Genomic DNA, 19,081 nt, shown 5'->3' with positions numbered 1-19,081 from the left:
TTTTGACAGAGTCCAGAAACTGTCACTGGCCCGTTCAGTCGTCAGTTGATAGTTAGCATGGTTAGCTTGTTGTGAAAGTCAGCCCAACCGTGATGAACTGTGTAATTAACAAACTAGCTAAGCGAACGACACTTGTAGTTAGTCAGTTGATAGTTAGCATGGTTAGCTTGTTGTGAAAGTCAGCCCAACCGTGATGAACTGTGTAATTAACAAGCTAGCTAAGCGAACGACACTTGTAGTTAGCTAGCTACAGCAAATTAATTCAGGCGCGTGAAACGGTACGTGTTAAAATAAGGTTTATTATGTAGCAATAAAGCTGTAGGTTACTACTGGAGCCTGGTTAACTGGTTGAACTAAAAAGCATTTTAAAAAAACGTTCGATTACGTTAACCTCCATAGTATTGATCCAAGAGGCGGCTTTACCACAGGAGCACCTCTACTCTGGTCACTACGGTAGCTCAGACTACACACTGCCCGGTGCTCCTTTGTTACCGTCAGTACGGTATCTGAACGCCGCAGTCAGTCACTTGTGTTTATCCCTGAGCTGTGCTGCACCGCTGCTCGACACTCTGCCCAGACTCATTACAGCTCATTATCTAGTGCCAAAGTTAGTGTTTCCTCCTCTGGCTGCCAGGTACGGTGCTTACATTTTCATTACAGCTGCAGAATATTTTCTTAGCGCTTTATTCTAAGGCTTAGAATAAACATGTTATGATAGTGCGCGTCGGCACTGTAATCTCTCGACTAGAATTTATAGTCCTGCGTAAAAGTCGGTAATCTATTTTGGTGCAGCGACCAGCAGTGTTTCTGTGAATTTAGAGTCACCTCGTTGTACTTTGTATTATCTTTATTTATTAGTCTTTACTCTCCATCTCGTATCACCATAGATTTACTGTAATATTATATTGGGAGTTTGTTATTTTAAAGGTGACCATCAGGTGAAACCAGGAGGAGGACTCAAAAACTAGGCATCTGGACCTGGTTATAGACGGAATTACTTGCTGAGTTGAATATATAGGCTAGAAGTCTGGGTTCATGCCGGATTTCGAGCACTTCAGATTTTCCTATTCTAGCATGAATCCTGTCCTGGGGGAGAGTGGCTTCCTGGCCCCGCAACAGCCCCACCACCAGATGACGGGCCTGAACGACTTCGCGATCCCGGAGTCTGGCTACTTCCTGGGGGAGCACGGCGGGTTCGGGCCTGATGGGTTGTCCGGGCTGGACCTGGGCGCCCTTCCGCCGTCTGGCCTCGCCTACCTGCACCTGAGCTCCCCCCTGCACCGCGTGCCCCCTGCGGCCACGGCGCTGCGCAACGACCTGGGATCCAACATCAGCGTCCTGAAGACTCTGAACCTGCGCTTCCGCTGCTTTTTGGCCAAAGTGCACGAGCTGGAGCGCAGGAACAAGGTGCTGGAGAAGCAGCTGCAGCAGGCTCTTGAGGATAACTGCGGAGGGGATGGACACCAGAAGCCGCTGACCAAAGAGATGGGGGTCCAGACTGGATTTATTGGGCCTATTCCATCCAGACCGGGTCTCATCCCGCTGCACAACGCCAACAACTCGGCCTACCTGCCCGGGGGGCTCCTCTCTCCAACCCTGAACCCTCCTCCTTTTGACAATAAATACCTGCCGGGCAACAAGCTCAACCCGAGCGCAGTCTCTACGGATTCAAACTCCAACCTCACCGCGCCCCGTTTCTCCATCAGCCCGGCCCTGAGTCCCACCGACCCGTACAGAACCATCACCAACATCAACGAGAAAAACGCCTCTCACACCGGGACGAACAGCAACAACATCCCTCCTCCTCCTCCCCCGCGCTTCCTGCCCGGGGCGATCTGGTCCTTCAACCACCCCCGCCGGTTCGGCACCGGGAGGGAGTCATGCGCCACGGGCCCCGGGGTCTCCTGGACGCAGCCGGACGGTGTCGGGGTCCAGATCGACACCATCACCCCTGAGATCAGGGCCCTGTACAACGTGCTGGCCAAGGTGAAGAGAGAAAGAGACGAGTACAAGAGAAGGTAAGGGATGTTTACCTTACATATATCTACCATGGCTTCTTTAAACTTTTAACGTGGCTGAGTAGTTTGGATCGTCGATTCTAATGCAGACATTTTGGCATTTAAGTGGATGATTTCTGATGCATAGTGTGCACTGATTCTGCAGAAGTTCTTGCCAGGGTGAGCAACTTTTTCAGGCAGTAAAGGCCCATGACTGGTCGATTATTAATATCCAAATACTAAGAATAATTGACCAATTTTCATATACATCACAACTTGGCAAACTCACATAGAAAACAATCAAATAATAGTTTTTCGATCAGTTTGCCTTGATATAAAGCGAAACAATCAGTTCGCTTAACATCATTCATTTAAATAACAGAATTTTGTAAAACAAGAACACAGTGTGATTACATTGTCATAAGATGATGATGCTGAAATATTGGCCAGCTGAGCTCTAGGAAGACCCACCACACATTCAGAAAAAAAGAAGAAATCATTTACAAGAATATTACAACAATAACACAAGGAAAATCAAATGTTATCTGATGTCAGGTTTACATGTTGTCACTAATATTTAATCAGTTTAACGTGTAAGAGGAGACCGATATCTTGGTCGAGCCCTACAGTAGATGTACCACGTCTCTGTCAAATCGGTGCAAGGGTTAAGGTTTCCAGATGAAAAGGCAACAAACCAAAGTGTCAGATTACATTACGAGAATCATCGTCACTCTTAATATCATTACGGATGGTCTGTGACACCATAAAGATTATAGAAATGCAGGTTTAAGGCGGTTGTAAATGATTTAAGGCCTCCCAACCCAGCTCCTTTACTGGGAATGATTTACACCGCCGGTCAAATGAAGAAGTATTGACTTCTATTGGAGGGCAACATCAAGCAGAGCGTCACTGTCAGGCTAGATATTGATCTTTAAAGTGCCACAGCAGCGAAAGGACGTACAAAAACCTATGTATAGTATAAATAAGTGGCCTAAAATAATATAAACTTAGTTGCCACTTTATTAGGCAGTGGGGTAGGACATCATATCTCAACAAGGCACTTTTGTTGTCATTCTGTACCTACAGTAAGGTGTGTTTAGTGCCATATAGAGCTGGGCGATTTGTTTCCCTAAAAAAATCTGCGATTGTTTTATAAAAAACTCGATTTACGATTCGATTTTCACCCCCAACAAAATAACTGCGAACTGTAAATATATTATAAAAATATATATTAATTGTATTTAATTAAAGTGCATCAACATAAACAAAATTGCAAAGGCAAACCCTTTCTCTAAGTGAAAAGTCACTGTGCAGTGTGCAACAAAGATTGTTAAACATCCAAATTATTTATACTGTATTTGGATAAAAAAAAATTTCCCAGCCCTAGTGCCTTACTTATAGTAATTGCTGGGTATCGCCACGGATTTCCTAAATCGATTCCAATTCACAGTTTACATTCGATTTGATTTCTGATTTGATTCAATTCAATATCGGTACGGCTGGGCACCGAAACATCGATACTTTTACGGCGAACAAAAGAAATACTCCGATCCTATGAGTATCGAAAAATTAGTTATCTTTCGGTGCCAAATTTCGGTTCCAAAAGCGTCTGAGCGCGTAAGCGCAAGCCTATCTGTCTTCTCTGCATATTGACAGAGAGTGGAGCTCCGACACACACACACACACACACACACACACACACACACACACACACACACACACACACACGCGTAGAGGTGTGGACGGAGTAAACTCAAGCAAACTGCAGTTTTGTCGAAGTCACAGTGAGTCACGGCGATGCCGATAAAATGGTTGCAAGTGTGGTTACAGTTTTCAAAACTTCACGCAGACAGTGTTTGCTGCGATATGATGTTAATGGCGAGGCAGAAGCAGTCGCGGTGCTGTTGACGTTACACTTCCTCGGAGACAAGCAGGCACAACAGTGGTTTCTATGCCCTGAAGACTGACTGACAGGGTGAGGTTGTAAGGCACCTTTCAGCAACAAGGCAATTCAATTACATTCCTTTGCAATTAAGTTTTATTATTATTTATAATATGTTCATGTTGTGGCAAAAAGATTTCTCTCTTTTTTTTTTTTTTTGGCCAGTTCGGATTGTTACCAATCCTGAGTATCTGAGTGGCGCACCCCTATCCAAAAACACAGCCAGTTTTATTAATGTTACTCTGAGTGAGCAGTGTTACCAGAATTTTTTAATTTTTTATAACTTTTTCGATTCACAATTAGTGATCGATCGTTAAGGAACCGGCATCGAAACTGAGGGACCGAAATTGGCACCGGATCAAAAAGATTTTTAACGATGCCCAGCCCTAAATATCGGTTAGATAAGTGATATTTCGGTCACAATACCAGTTTTGTTCTCATGTGAAAGAGATTCTGAGAGAACTAATGCTGTAAACTGTACAAGGAACCCTCTAACCTGGTGCACCATTACAAATATGAATGTTGACCCCAAAGCAGTTACATAGAGACATAAAAAGTGCTTTCTTTAGTGCAGAGGGTGTGTGATGCAGAAACGGTTTACCTAAAGCCATATCGTGCGTTCCATTTACCTCAGAACTCGGAAGCCGAAGCTGGGAATGACGTCACACCTGAGTTGAATGCGTTGCATTTACAAGTCGGACTTTTCATTGTGGGGCTAGCTCTAGCCAGGTTAGCCGTTGTTAGCAATACCAGTTGATAACAAGGCATTACGCAGTTTTTGTGCATACAAACATTACAACATGTCCACAGATAGAAGTTGGACAGGACTATCTGTACGACTGCTAATAACTATGTTATTACAACTTTCCCAACTGTTGATGCACGGAGCAGCCATGTTGAACTTCTGGCTACTGCAAGGTTGTCTGGGTTCCGAGCTCGGAAATCCGAGGTCGGGGGGGTGTTTACCGACTTTGACCTCTGGAAAATCCGACTTCCGAGTACAAATGGAACGAAAATGGGCATTGCCCTCGCCAAAATAGAGCCTAACTTTGGAGCGTTATTCATCATGACATGGATTTCTAAGATTGTCTCGTTTCACTCCGGCTTTAAAACGGAGCCTCTTAAAAGGATTATATTAGTCGATACTGTATCATTCAAATGAAGATCGATTTGAATCTGAAAATCAGTTTAAATTTTAACCCAGCCCTGCTTACAGTCCTCCATTTTTCATGCTTCAAACCTACCGAATCTTGTGTAATAAATACTCTTACTCTAGTGCAAAATTGTAGATATTAATTTTAAATATTTTCGAACCTGTGTTGCGAGCTGTAGACGTTTGTTTGCTGATCAGAAGTAACGCTCCACTTTAGTAGTATTCTTTACTATGACAATAAATAAAGGCTTTCTATTCTATATATTACATAGAAGATGCTCAAAATACACACTCGGTAATCCGTTTCCAGTGCATATGTATTGTTGAGAGCCGATGTCTCATTTTGCTACCTCACTACCAAGCTTTCGCGCCACGTTGTATTTTGGCACTAAAGGTTTTATTTATTTCTCTGAGAAGTTGAAACACAATGATTGAGTAGGGTTGAGTGATTTGGATTCGTCACCCAACAAGGATTTAGCCAGTTCACGGTTTATGCTGAGGTAACAATCTCGCTTTAATGTCTCTGCATGCATTTGGTCGCAGAGTGCAGCGCTGCAAATCGCTGAGCAGGACTGCTTTATGGCAAGTCTTTCCTTTTTTACATTACGGATCATTCATTTGGCAGATGATTTTGTCCAAAGTGACTTACAATAAGTGCACTCAAACTCTAATAAAGAAAATGCATTTATTTTTGCATCAATGTAAATGGACTGTATTTATATAGTGCTTTTATAGACTACTCAAAGCGCTTTTACATAGTACAGGAACCATTCAACACATTCATACACTGTGGCCAAGGCTGCCGTACAAGGAGCCACCTCATGAGATAAACATTCACACACATTTACACTCCGATGCACAGCATTGAACTGGGGGGTTCAGTGTCTTGCCCAAGGTTTTTCTGGTATTTATGTAATTTACTAGAAGACAGACATATTTTACGGTATTTAGTTTCCGTTAGATGGTTATATAAATATATGACACTTGTGATTTTTAGGCATTGCGTGCTACAGCTTTAATACATTAACTCACATTGGATTCAATCAAAATCTGTTGAATTCTTTGTTTTGTTATCTTTCTGTGACCTTTGTCACTTCTGTTTTACAGCCGGATCTCACATGATAGGTTTAAAAACCTATCATGTGAGATCCGGCTTTTAAGAAAAGCATGTCAAAGAAACGAACGCCTCAGGACATATAATTGTTGTTGCAGAGCAGGACGTTGTAAAATAATAACAAGGCGGCATTTGTTCTAATTTGCAGTTTGTGTTGCCTTTGCGCGGAGGAATTAGTCCGTGACTCGTTAACCTCTATTTGGTCTGTGAAGGGTTTTGCTCAGCATGCAGCTTCTGTTGGTTGTTTTTTTCTTTCAGCACTGACCTGTTTCACACTCGTACACCGACACACACATTAACACACACACACGCGCTCCCACTGCTGCTGTATGCTCTAAAGCCATGACCTCGCTACTTTGTGCGTCAGGCTGCTGAGACAAACGTTCAGTCCCATCGATTAGAGGAGCAGCAGGACGTTTTACTGAACGCCAACAACACTCTGACCCGCTGTGTTGTTGTGCCCATCGTTTAAATGGCTGCGCACTAAAGCACACGAGTCGTACATGTTTGAAATCTTGATCAAAGTGATCCCGAGATAAACATGGTTTAGATATTTCCTTCCTTAATGTGATTTTTATTGCAGGAAGGAATGATTCACAAGTGTAAAATGAATGTACATCAGTTAGGGACAAACAGGCAGTTGGATTAATGGAGGAATGAGAATTTATTTTAATGTTTGTAGTTGTTTTTTTAATTTTATTTATTTTTGTGCATTTTCCACCTTTAGAAGGCCACACAGCTCAGATATGACAGGGGAGAGAGAGAAGGGGAAGACACGCAGGAAACTGTCACAGGGCAGACTCGAACCCTGAACATTTAGGAATAAATCTCTACATATGTGCACCTGCTCTACCAACTGAGCTAACTGGCCACACAGGCCTTTATTTTTAGAGGACAGCTGAAGACATGAAAGGGGAAAGAGAGGGGGAATGACGTGCAGCAAAGGGCCGCAGGTCGGAGTTGAACCCGCGGCCGCTGGGTCGAGGAGTGAACCTCTATATATGGGCCCACGTTCTACACTTTCTACCCAGGCACCCATGTTTGTAGTTTTTATTTTTCGTTTCGGTAAAGACTCGCAACAACATTGAAAACATTTCCTTTTCCGTTTTCCGATACTTTTGCAGCGAATTTGAGCTTGAAACATACCTTTTCTAAATGTAGTAAAGTAGAACTGTGTGACTTTTTGGGAAGTAGAAATCATTAACATTTTTGGACTTAAAAGAAAGATGTGCGTGTGCATTGTACACTGCTGTAGTTTTCAGGTGAAGTCACTATAGAGTGGCGAAGTGTAAGGTTGACTTGGGACGTCTAGTTTTCCATAAGTAAAAGTCTTAATCATTTTTCTTCACACAACGATGTTAGAGCCCTTCAATCCTAGGGTGACAAAAACACTGAAAAAAATGTTGTTCTTTGATTAAAAGTGAAAATGGAAGCTTGTGGACATAAAACCTAAGGAGGAAAGTCAGTTGACACTCCTATGGTGATACCTGATCCAAAAGATTCAGCAGTTTAAATCGGTTGACTGACGGATTCTGAAAGCGAAGCGTGCCAAACTTCTCTTATCTCATATCTCTCTCTTATCTCAAATGTATCTCACACATTTAAAATGATTAAACATACATCTATATAATGTTGTTAAATTATCCAGTAGCCTCCTGTGTTTCTGGGCTGTAGAGAATACCCCTCACCACCCCCAGACAGTTTAACTCTCCTGTTGTCCTCGGGTTCCAAATTTGACCCGTTTTCAAAAAGTTTCTATATCAGAAAATGTGGGTTGCTTTCAACCACATTGTCAAAAAAAATGTTCTGTAAAATAAATGATCAGTTCACTACTTTCATTGAATTTGGGTTTTTAATTCAATCTAATAGCATTTTGAAAGAAAAAAATGATACAAGAACATTGAAAAAATTGACAAAATGTCAACCTAAAAAAAAGTGGGGGGAAAAGAAGAAGAAAAAAACTGTCAAAAAAAGTGCAAAAAATGTCGGGGAAAAAGTGTCGACCAATTTTAGTTTTAAATTTCGACCCAGAAAATAAAGAAGTTGCAGGTCGACATGAAGACAACACAAGGGTTAAACCAGAAACCAAAACGGCCTTCTCTAAACTCCCAGGAATATCACTCTGAAGGGGAAATGCGAAAGCCTTCTGTATTTGTTTTTTACCGCTGGCAAGAGTTTAAACGTATTGAACCTAAAACATTGTTGTTGACTCATAAATACAGCCCCTGGTTATTAATCGTGATATGTAAACTGCCCTCAGGTTGCTAAGGCCTCTGTTAATGTGAAAGGAGAAGTGATTTCAGTTAGCTGTGACTGTAAATGTCTGAAGGGAGGAACTGTCGGGGGGATTGTTGAACATGAGCTGTTGTTTTTCTCTCACACTGCCGTCTCCCATAGTTACCTCCCTTCTCTCTTGGTCCTTTTCATTTAGTCTCTTTCTGTCATTCTCTCCTTCTTCATTCTTTCCCTCCCTCCTCCTCCTCCTCCTCCTCCCAGCTGGGTTTTGTCCCGGTACCTGCAATGCAGCACTGGTCTGTGACCGCCAGCAGTGATGTCACCCAGTCTGCCATCACTGCTCCTCTGTCTCCTCTCCATCTTTTACCCTCTGCCTCCCTTGCAGTGTCTCTCTGCTTTCAACTCTCTCTCTCTCTCTCTCTCTCTCTCTCTCTATGTATCTTCATCTTCCTCTCCACTGGTGTTCTGCTCTCTTTCTCTCTCTCTTTCAGCTGTCTTGTTCTCTGTTTTCTGTCAAATTGCTTGCTGCCGTCCCTGTTGTCTCCTCATCCATCTCTGCCCTTCTGCCTGCACACACATCGTCCCCCGTCACATTAAATCACTTCTTTTTTTCACATTTGCAATATCTCTTACTAAAAGGCAGGTAACGGGTATTCATTATAGGCTCTATCTACCTACACAAATATACTATAAACTGTGCTTATCTTTGACCTGTTAAAATCTATTATTGCTCAGTATTTTTCCTCATTCGCCCACCATATAACTCTCGATGGCAGACACGAGGTCTCACACCTATTAGGGAATTAGATCTATACATTCAGTATTGAACATGTGCCGATCTATCTCTGTCTCCTCTCCATCTTTTACCCTCTGCCTCCCTTGCAGTGTCTCTCTGCTTTCAACTCTCTCTCTCTCTCTCTCTCTCTCTATGTATCTTCATCTTCCTCTCCACTGGTGTTCTGCTCTCTTTCTCTCTCTCTTTCAGCTGTCTTGTTCTCTGTTTTCTGTCGAATTGCTTGCTGCCGTCCCTGTTGTCTCCTCATCCATCTCTGCCCTTCTGCCTGCACACACATCGTTCCCCCCCCACCATGCCCCGCCACCTCTGTCCCACGTGAGCCTGTGCAGCAACCACACAGTCAGCCCTCTTGGGATTTCATTTTCTTTTTGTACTTTCAATTCACTTTAGGGCTGCTCGTGTTTGGAAACAAAATCATAATCACAATAACTTTGGTCAATATTGAAGTCACGATTATTTAACACCATTACCCATTGACTTTTGGAAAGATGTTGCATTTATTGAACTTAAAAAAACAGTGAAATGGTTTAAACAGTTCAACAGTGAAAACACCTTGACCTGTAAAGTTCCCTTCATACTTTTATCGTTGAACTTTTTGAATTCCCCTTCAGAACACAAGGCAAAATGAGAGTTTGCTTGCAAAATGTAACGTGCAAAATAATAAAAATAATTTTTTCGATGACATTGTTTTTGTGATCGTTGGGAGCCGAAAATCGCGATCAAGATTCAATTAATTCCACAGCCCTAATTAAGTTCCATTAAGGCTTTATTGTCGTGATGTTGGTACCACATCACGCACGCTACATGGCCAGAAATATATGGAAATTACACCCATATTTGATTGTTGAACATGTTATTCTAAAACCACATGCAATAATCTGCCGCAATAACAACATCCCGTCTTCTGTTGTTTGTAGTAGCATTAAGTAGTGTAGCCCAAACCAGGAAAACCAGCCCCAGAAGAAATGCGTGTCCAGTTTTTATACACACATTTGAATTTATTTTTTATTTTTATAGGCTTAAAGCTCACTCAAATTACAACATTACACATTACCTTAAAAATCTTTTTTTATATATATTTTTGTAGCTCCTTTGAACCTTTGTGATGCACACTGTAGTGTCAACTCTGTCACAGTACCTACACAGTAAGTCTCTTCTGATTTTTGTGCAGATTCCCCACGTGAAAGGGATTTGATGCATCCACCCCGGAATAAAGAACTGGATTTAACTCAGTGACCAAACACTTCTTTTCCTTTTTTTCCTTCTTTTATTTTGGCACACTTCAGCAGTTCAATTTGAGTTATTGCTTCAGCCAAGGAAGGCCTTTTGGATTTTTTTGTAGGTCCTTAGCTTAATATCACCTTATGATGGATGCACTGTGAGGCTGCAATGAGTCATACTCTGTGTGTTGGAGGGGAGTAGAGTTAGTGAAACAGCAGCAGCATCACCTTGTGTAAAGATGCAAAGACGCCACCCAGGTTGCTAGCTGACGCTGCTACCACACATTCACTTTAGTATTACAGGGAACATACTGCTGGTTGCAGCACATTAGCTGCAGTTCACTTTTTACATCACTGGCAATCATTTTCCAAAACGTACCAGCCTCAACAACGTTTCCTCAATGGTACACTTTTCAGTTGTTTTGTGGTCAGAGATGTTTTACTGTGTAATTGTGCAAGCAGGGATTATTCACTGAAAGCTCTTTTTCTTGTTCCGATTTGAAAGTTGGCTGCAACATTTTTAAAGGAATAGTTAGTAGTTGGGCTGGGCAAAATATTGATTATTATATCGACATTGAAATACGAACAAGATTTCATCTTAAATTTTGGATATCGTATATGACACAAATAAAATACAAATTATATATATTTAACCTATCAACATCTTTAAAGCTCCCTAATTAACAAGTTAAATCTTGTTTGTTTAACCTATACCCAACAGGGAGTAGAGAGCCAAAGTCATGACGTTGTTTTCAGGCTAGTCTTAGATCCACTGCAATCTGTCAATCAGCATTTATTTCATTGGTCTTACCAAAACAATTGTGTGTTCCTGGAGTTTCCATATTCTAAGACAAAAATCGCCAACCACTGCAGCCATTAGAAATCGAAAACCTTTGTGATTGTTTAAATTAAGCAAACAACAATTACTTTGGGAGCACAGAAAAGCAAATCAGATATACGGTTTCAATTAGTGAGCTTTGGAGGTGAAAAAAACTTTGGATAGAGTCAGGCTAGCTGTTTCCGCCTGCTTCCTGTCTTTACGATAAGCTAAGCTAGTCTCCTCCTGGCTCCAGCTTCATACTTAAACGCTCATCAACCTGATGTACTTGTGGCTTGGAGGTAGAATTGTTTCCCTGTTACCCCAAGGTTGCCAGTTCCATCCTAGGCTCCTCTGGTCACATTTGAAAGTTTCTCTGAGCAAGACCCTGAACCTCAAGTTGCTCCCCTGGATGCTGTTTACATAGCTGTCCACTGCTCCTAATACTAAGGAGGGGTTTAATGCGGTAATATAATTTGAAATACATCAGATATATATTTTCAACAAGATGCACATCAAAACGTTCTCAGTATGTGTATTAAACCATCCTCCAAATATTCATTTTATATTGTGATTGAAGGCAATCAGGAGTCTGAGCTATATCTGCAATCTCAGTTATTATCTAATTTATATATTTAGGACATCAACTTCATTTGTCTGTGTGTGTGTGTGTGTGTGTGTGTGTGACTCTTGAAGTGAGAAAGTGTATGTAACATAATGTAGAAGTCTTAAAGTCTGCTGTTGCTATGAGGCATAACAGGAGGTAGTGTCACAGAAGATAGTTTGTGTACGTCATCGTCTCCATGACGTCTTAGTTTGCTGACATCACATCTCATGAATGCAGTGAAGCCGCCTGGATAAATCTCAGATGAAACACACAGCGGTTATTGTAAATAATATGAAAGCTTTTATTATTATTCAGATGGACTCTTTGCTGCATTATAGCAAGCATTGCTTTCATCCAGCAGTTGTGCCATCATCAGTCCTACAGATAAAGCAGCTTCGGCGTACCCACTCAGACATAATGGCACCCAGCAGCCTTACTGCAGAGCCACGTGTTGAGACTGACAAACAGATGAGAGCAACAAGGACATCCGCTCTCTCGCCGTGACACCCTCTTGTCTGCTGCCCCTGTCTGGGCGCCATCACCTCTGGGACTCCTTCTCTCTGGCTCTGTAACGCAACCAATTCACATTTCATTTTATTGTGACAATTATGTGACATTTTTATGTGACAAACACACAACGTTTCACATAATCCATGTAACCTTCATGTGACTATTTTGTGTACTTGAACACTGAAATTGCAAATTATCTCTGTTGACATGGAGGCAATCGGATCTGAGGTCATCCCCCAGAGACATGATGTCACAATTTCAGTGCCACAGCAGCTCCAGCTGAGCAGTACGAAAAGGATGCAAACATGGAAAAAAGCCAGAACAGCTGAGATGGTTTGTTGATGGTATTTAAAGGAATACGCCACCGTTTGTTGAAATAGGGCTTATCACGGTCTCCCCTGGCTGTAGATAGGTGGGCCAACGCATTTTTTGTCTCAGTGCAAGTAATTAGGTTATTTTTTGTCTTTGTTCACAACATGCTAACCGGCAACATAGGATTCCATTCACTACGCTAAGCTAACTAGCGGCGGCGCTGCCGGTGTTGCACCGGACTAAAACAATGCATGCACAAAAAATGCGTTGGCCCACCTATCTACAGCTAGGGGAGACCGTGATAAGCCCTATTTCAACAAACGGTGGCGTATTCCTTTAAGAAAATGCACCATTTCAGTCAAAAGACAGATGCACAAACAGCTGCAAAGCGTTTGGAGCTAGCAGGAGAAGCAGCAGAAAACTAGTCTTGCAGGCGCCCGGGTAGCTCACCTGGTGGAGCGTGCACCCATGTATAGAGAGGTTCACTCCTTGAAGCAGAGGCCGTGGGTTCGACTCCGACCTGCATCCCTTTGCTGCATGTCATTCCCCCTCTCTCTCTCTCTCCCCTTTCATGTCATCAGCTGTCCTATAAAAACAAAGGCCTAAAATGCCCAAAAAATTATCTTTTAAAAAAAGAAAACTAGTCTCGCACCTCTCGAGTAAGGTCTGGCTACACCACAGATGAATTCTGGGATAGGAGGAAAAAAAACGCTCTAGGTTGTTTGCATTTCTTTAAACCAATCACAATCGTCTTTGGCGGCGGCTAAACTCTGGACCCAGCTTGGTGGCTCTGCAAAATAGTCTCGGGAATTATTTCTCTCTTCTCTTCTTGATGTTGCAGCATGCTCTTCATGCTGTGCGTGCCCTTCATGCACACTGCATGGTCTCTCCTTACGTAACAGCTGCTAAGGAATGCACAGTGCTGGTCAGTCAGGTAACCATGGTGAGTTTTGCCTTAAAGCTGCAGAGAGGAAGATCTGAAAGAGGCACTTTAGGGCTGCAACTAACAATTATTTTCATTGTGCCTGGTAGGCACTAGGATCAGGCAATGGTTAAGGTTAGGGTTAGGTGCCTTGAAGTCGACAGTCGCAGCGCTGCCTTGAAGTCAACGTTGGGGGCTTAAAACACCATCGAGCATCTTTGCAGCTCTACTGCTCTTATCACAGGCTGAAACTTTACACCCATCTCACTTGATCTGAAGATTAGGTAACGTTTACATGAAGCCATGGAGACATTCAGGTCTCATTGCCTGCTGAGATTGTAATTGTCAATGACAACCAAATTATTGTGGCATCTCCTTTCTGTGTAGAGGTCAGCTTTTTTTTTTTTTTTTTTTTTTTTTTTTTTAGCTGAAAAATAAAAATACCAAAGATAATCAAGGAACAAAGATAAAGAAGTACAGTTAATATAGTCACTAAATATTATGTGGTCATCCGTGCTTCAGAGTTCTGATTTATCGGCATTATTCTCAGTATAACCAGATGACTTTGTTCTGTGTGTTTTGTAGATGGGAGGAAGAGTACACAGCCAGAATGGACCTGCAGGAGAAGGTGGCTGAACTGGAGGAGGTAATGTTGACTGCTCCACTTCAAAACTCCATTCAAATATTCTTTATTCAGAAATTGTTTATTTTGTAAGAAGCCTTGTCTCTAGCCACACTTTCCCACGTACAAAATGTAGTTCTTCTGAATGCATCTCCGCTCTTCTTCCTCCTTCTTACACATCCAAGGGAAAAAACCCATGTGATTTTCCTCCTCTTTATTTTGAAATACATCAAATATATGTTTTCAACAAGATGCACATCAAAAAGTTTTCAGTATGTGTAGTAAACTGTCCTCCAAATATTCATCAAACCTCAGTTATTATCTAATTTATATATTTAGGATATCAACTTCATTTGTCTGTCTGTGTGTGTGTGTGTGTGTGTGTGTGTGTGTGTGTGTGTGTGTGTGTGTGTGTGTGTGTGTGCGTGTGCAGGACCTGCAGGAGAGCGAGGTGTGTCAGGACGAGCTGGCTCTGAGGGTGAAGCAGCTGAAGGCCGAACTTGTTCTCTTTAAAGGACTCGTCAGCAACGTAAGTCTGCTCTGAGCTTCATTTTGTAAGCAGGATAAATGTTTAAAACTGACCAAAAGATTCAGAAATGAAAAGGAATTTGCACTCCACAGTTTTTCATTTTTCTTCTTCGATGCAGAAAGTCATTTTTTTTGGTCCATCCACTTTTTTTGATCCCTTCAAATTTTATTTTACAAGCTCCAATTAGACATGATTAAGGATTTGCTGGCACAGGTTGTTCACAGCTGTTCTCCATGGTCACAGATTGCTGGACGACATCATGACAGTGATTATACAGTCATGTGAAAAAATGCACCCATGCTAAAGTTGACTAAAAAGAGGAATAAAAAAATCATTTTTGCAAATTGATCTTAATGCCTTAATTAAAAAAAGAGGAAAAATCCAATCTTTAAGGACACCAATTTTCTTTGTGAATGAATAATGTATCGCAAATAAATAAATGTTCTTCCTTAAAATACAGGGGGCATAAGTAAGTACACCCCTATGTTAAATTCCCATAGAGGCAGGCAGATGTTTATTTTTAAAGGCCAGTTATTTCATGGATCCAGGATACTATGCATCCTGATAAAGTTCACTTGGCCTTTAAAATTAAAATAGCCCCCCCACATAATCACATACCCTTCACCATACCTAGAGATTGGCATGGGGTACTTTCCATAAAATCATCTCTCAATGCAAATCAAACCAGCTATTAGGCTAACTGAAATAAAACCATGCCAATCTCTAGGGTTTTTATTTCTCTTTTTAGTCAACTTTAGCATGAGTGTCCTAATTTTTTCAAATGACTGTAAGTAAACTAAATAGATTATTTAGATGAATGGAAAATAAGCTATTCTTTTTTTTTTTATCTCCACCAGAACCTGTCAGATCTGGACAGTAAGATCCAAGAGAAGGCCATGAAGGTGGACATGGATATCTGCCGCCGCATCGACATCACCGCCCGCCTGTGTGATGTGGCCCAGCAGAGGAACTGCGAGGACATGATCCACATGTTCCAGGTAGGTTTGTGGTGATAAAATGCCCTTTAAAAAAAAAAAAAAAAAAAAAAAAGATCCGCCTTCACTTTAAACAAACGCGCATCCTTCCAGCAGGTGGCCACGCCCCCCTCCACTCTCCGGGCCAGAAAACAGAGCGGCCAGTCGGCGAAGGGCGGGGACGGAGACGAACTGAGCATGTCCGAGGGCGAGGGATGCGGGGCTAAAGACGAGGAGTCGTGCAGCACGTCGGCCAATCAGATCAATGAACAGATGCAGAGGATGCTGAATCAGCTGTGGGTGTTTTGGCCAACAATGCTCAAACACACGGACGTTAGAACTATATAAGCGTCCGTATATAACTATATAAATTAATATGCGTGTTGTGTTGTGTTGTGTTGTGTTGTCCAGAAGGGAGTGTGAGTTTGACGATGACTGTGACAGTCTGGCTTGGGAGGAAACAGAGGAAACTCTTCTTCTATGGGAAGATTTTCCTGGATACCCGCTGGGAGTGGAAACACAGGGAGAGGTGCGTACACACCTATTTTATACAGTCTATGGTATAAACACACACACACACACACACACACACACACACACACTATCTTCACTTTTTGTGTAACGGATTTCAATTTAAATTGATTTTATTATAAATAAAAAAGGTAAATGAAATCTCTAATTAACACAAGTTTTCTGACTCATTCCTTCCGAACTGGCACAAATTAAGCTTCGCTTGGTTTGATTTCCCTTGAAATATCTCTATAGAAATGACTTATACACTTAAACCAGTCACCTTTAAGTGACATTAAGCTGCTACACATGCTTAGTTATATTATGAATTTGTGTTGAGTTAAAACTGCAAAAATAAAGTAGTAAAATGGACAATTCTAAATAGGAAATTTGTGAAACGTTACCCCAAAATATCTTAACTTGCATCTTTAAAAACAAATAGTGAGAAGTCAAAGCCACAACAGCATTAGATGCAAGCACTACATGTAGCCTGCAGTGTCCCCATCCATCCAGCTCCGTACAGATCTATTATCCCAGCTGGTGACGATGACGGCTCGAGTCTATCTTGGTGACCTGTAAGCTGTTTTAAACTAAATAAGCTAGAGAGGCCAATGAGCTGCTTAGTGGAGAGCTGAAAAAAAAACTAAAACAGATTAAAAGACCTTTATACACCTGTGGTGCACACACACACACACACACACACATGGTTTTTGTTACTTATTTTGGCTGCTCAGACCTCAATCCTTTCAGGACTGTATGGTTTATTGGATTGTATTAGCCTATAGTGTAGGCCAATACAATATTCTTTGGTTTATATTTTTGTTTATGTTTCCATTAAATTTGGTAATAAGAAAAAATTGCCGCACAATCTGGCTCTATATGCATATCTTTATTTATTCTTCTTCAAATCAACAGTCAACAAAAGATTGATGATTTAAAGAAACAGCGGAAACTGTTATCAGAATAAATGGAGATATGCATGGAGGGTTGGAGTAGAGCTGGGCAATATATTGACGTTATATCGATATTGTGATATAAAACTAGATATTTTCTTAGATTTTGGATATTGTAATATCATAATATGACATACGTGTTGTCTTTTCCTGGTTTTAAAGGCTACATTACAGTAAAGTGATGTACTTTTCTGAATTTACCGTACTGTTCTAGCTCTTCTATTATTTGCCTTTTCCCCACTTAGACATCATGTCCACATTACTGATGAATACAATATCGCCGCAATATCGATATCGAGGTATTTGGTCAAGAATATCACAATGTTGTGGTCAGGTTAGCTCAGTTGGTAGAGCAGTTGCACATATATAGAGGTTTACTCCTTGATGCAGTGGCTGTGAGTTCGACTCCGACCTGTGGCCCTTTGCTGCGTGTTGTTCTTGCGCCCTTTTCATGTCTTCATCTGTCCTATGGAAATAAAGGCCTAAAATGCCCGAAATTTTCAAGTCTACCTCCAGTGATCAGCACCTCACGACAACCTTTGTTGTGCGTTACTTTTCTAAGATATCTATTAAATTTTGTGTCTTATTTAAGTTTGTCAGCTAGCATGATGCAGGTTTAACAGCAGCCCTGTGCCTGAAACATATTGATGACTGATGCTAGCTACAGCTCAAAATCAGCTATATAAGTGTAAATAAACAGTGTTTTTTATTTTTTATTTCCCCTCTTTCCCCACATACACTCACTGTCATCCAGCTGCAGCAGCAGGAGGAGTCCATCGAGGAGGTGATTAAAGACACAGAATGTCTGTTCAAAACCAGAGAGAAGGAATACCAGGAGACCATTAACCAGATAGAGGTGAGTCTGTTTTTCGGCATTGTTTATTACGTTATTTGGATAAAGGTGTTCATAGTCACATTGTGAGGAGAACAGGAACGGCATCGAAAGTCATGTCACGATAACTGTTTTTATTAGTTTTTTATATTTAGATTTCTCAGTGTAGTTGGGACTGTTGTCGCTACTATACCTTATAATTTCAGTAATATTAGATAGAGTCGCTGGTCTAAAAGCTATAAATAACCATGAGCCTCGGCCGTCTTTGCAATGGAGAAGAGGCCAGTTGGACACGTTCGTCAGAGCAGGATCAAATTCAAAACATGCCGTCACGGTTGCTGAATTCACCCACTGACCCAGAATTTAAAAGTTAATTGATTAAAGTCTTCGTTTAAGTAACAGAATTTCAAGCTCTGTAATTAGATGTTTCTTGCTGGAATGCAGCTTGGGAGTCGTAGTTAACGCCTACTCTGAAGTTTTTCTATACACAGGCTTGTATCTTAGATTTTTTATTAAAAATAAGAACCAGGTGTTTTTGTAACGCAGGTCTTAATCTTTTGTACGGATAATTTAACCGGGTGATCAGCCGTAGAAGCTTCAACTTGCAGTAACGTTAACATTATCTGTGGGACTAATTAAAGCATCTTTCACTGCCGGACTGAAGCTCCTCCCACTTCACAGCTCTATAGTATATAATACAATAAAATGTTGTTAATGGAGTTGGTTTTTGTGTTTTCTTTTCTTGTCAGGTGGACCTGGCCACAGCCAAGAGCGATATGAACCGTCACCTGCACGAGTACATGGAGATGTGTTCGATGAAAAGAGGGCTGGACGTCCAGATGGAAACCTGCAGGAGACTCATCACACAGAGTGGAGACAGGTAACACACACACACACACACACACACACACACACACACACACACACACACACACACAAGTGTGAATGCAAAGAAAACGAAACCAACCGCTAGTAATGAAGGAGGCAAACGTTGTCCTATAGTTGGGTTCAATAATGAAAAACTCTCACTTGCAAA

The 19,081-nt window shown here is 41.5% G+C and overlaps 1 protein-coding gene across 1 annotated transcript; it reads left to right on the top strand.

Moving 5' to 3' along the window:
- Positions 1-40: 40 nt before the first annotated feature.
- Positions 41-18,929, top strand: iffo1a (intermediate filament family orphan 1a). The gene is made up of 8 exons (XM_028598155.1): positions 41-2,018; positions 14,211-14,271; positions 14,681-14,776; positions 15,634-15,774; positions 15,868-16,046; positions 16,162-16,279; positions 17,968-18,069; positions 18,795-18,929. Exons 1-8 carry the CDS (start codon positions 1,036-1,038, stop codon positions 18,927-18,929), a joined length of 1,815 nt encoding a protein of 604 aa, XP_028453956.1. The 5' UTR covers positions 41-1,035.
- The last annotated feature ends 152 nt before the right edge of the window (positions 18,930-19,081 follow it).

The sequence above is a fragment of the Perca flavescens genome, chromosome 14 (genome assembly GCF_004354835.1).
Source record: "Perca flavescens isolate YP-PL-M2 chromosome 14, PFLA_1.0, whole genome shotgun sequence".
NCBI classification, from domain to species: domain Eukaryota; kingdom Metazoa; phylum Chordata; class Actinopteri; order Perciformes; family Percidae; genus Perca; species Perca flavescens.
Note: the sequence above shows the minus strand (reverse complement) of the source record. Positions and strands in the feature narration are given on the sequence as shown.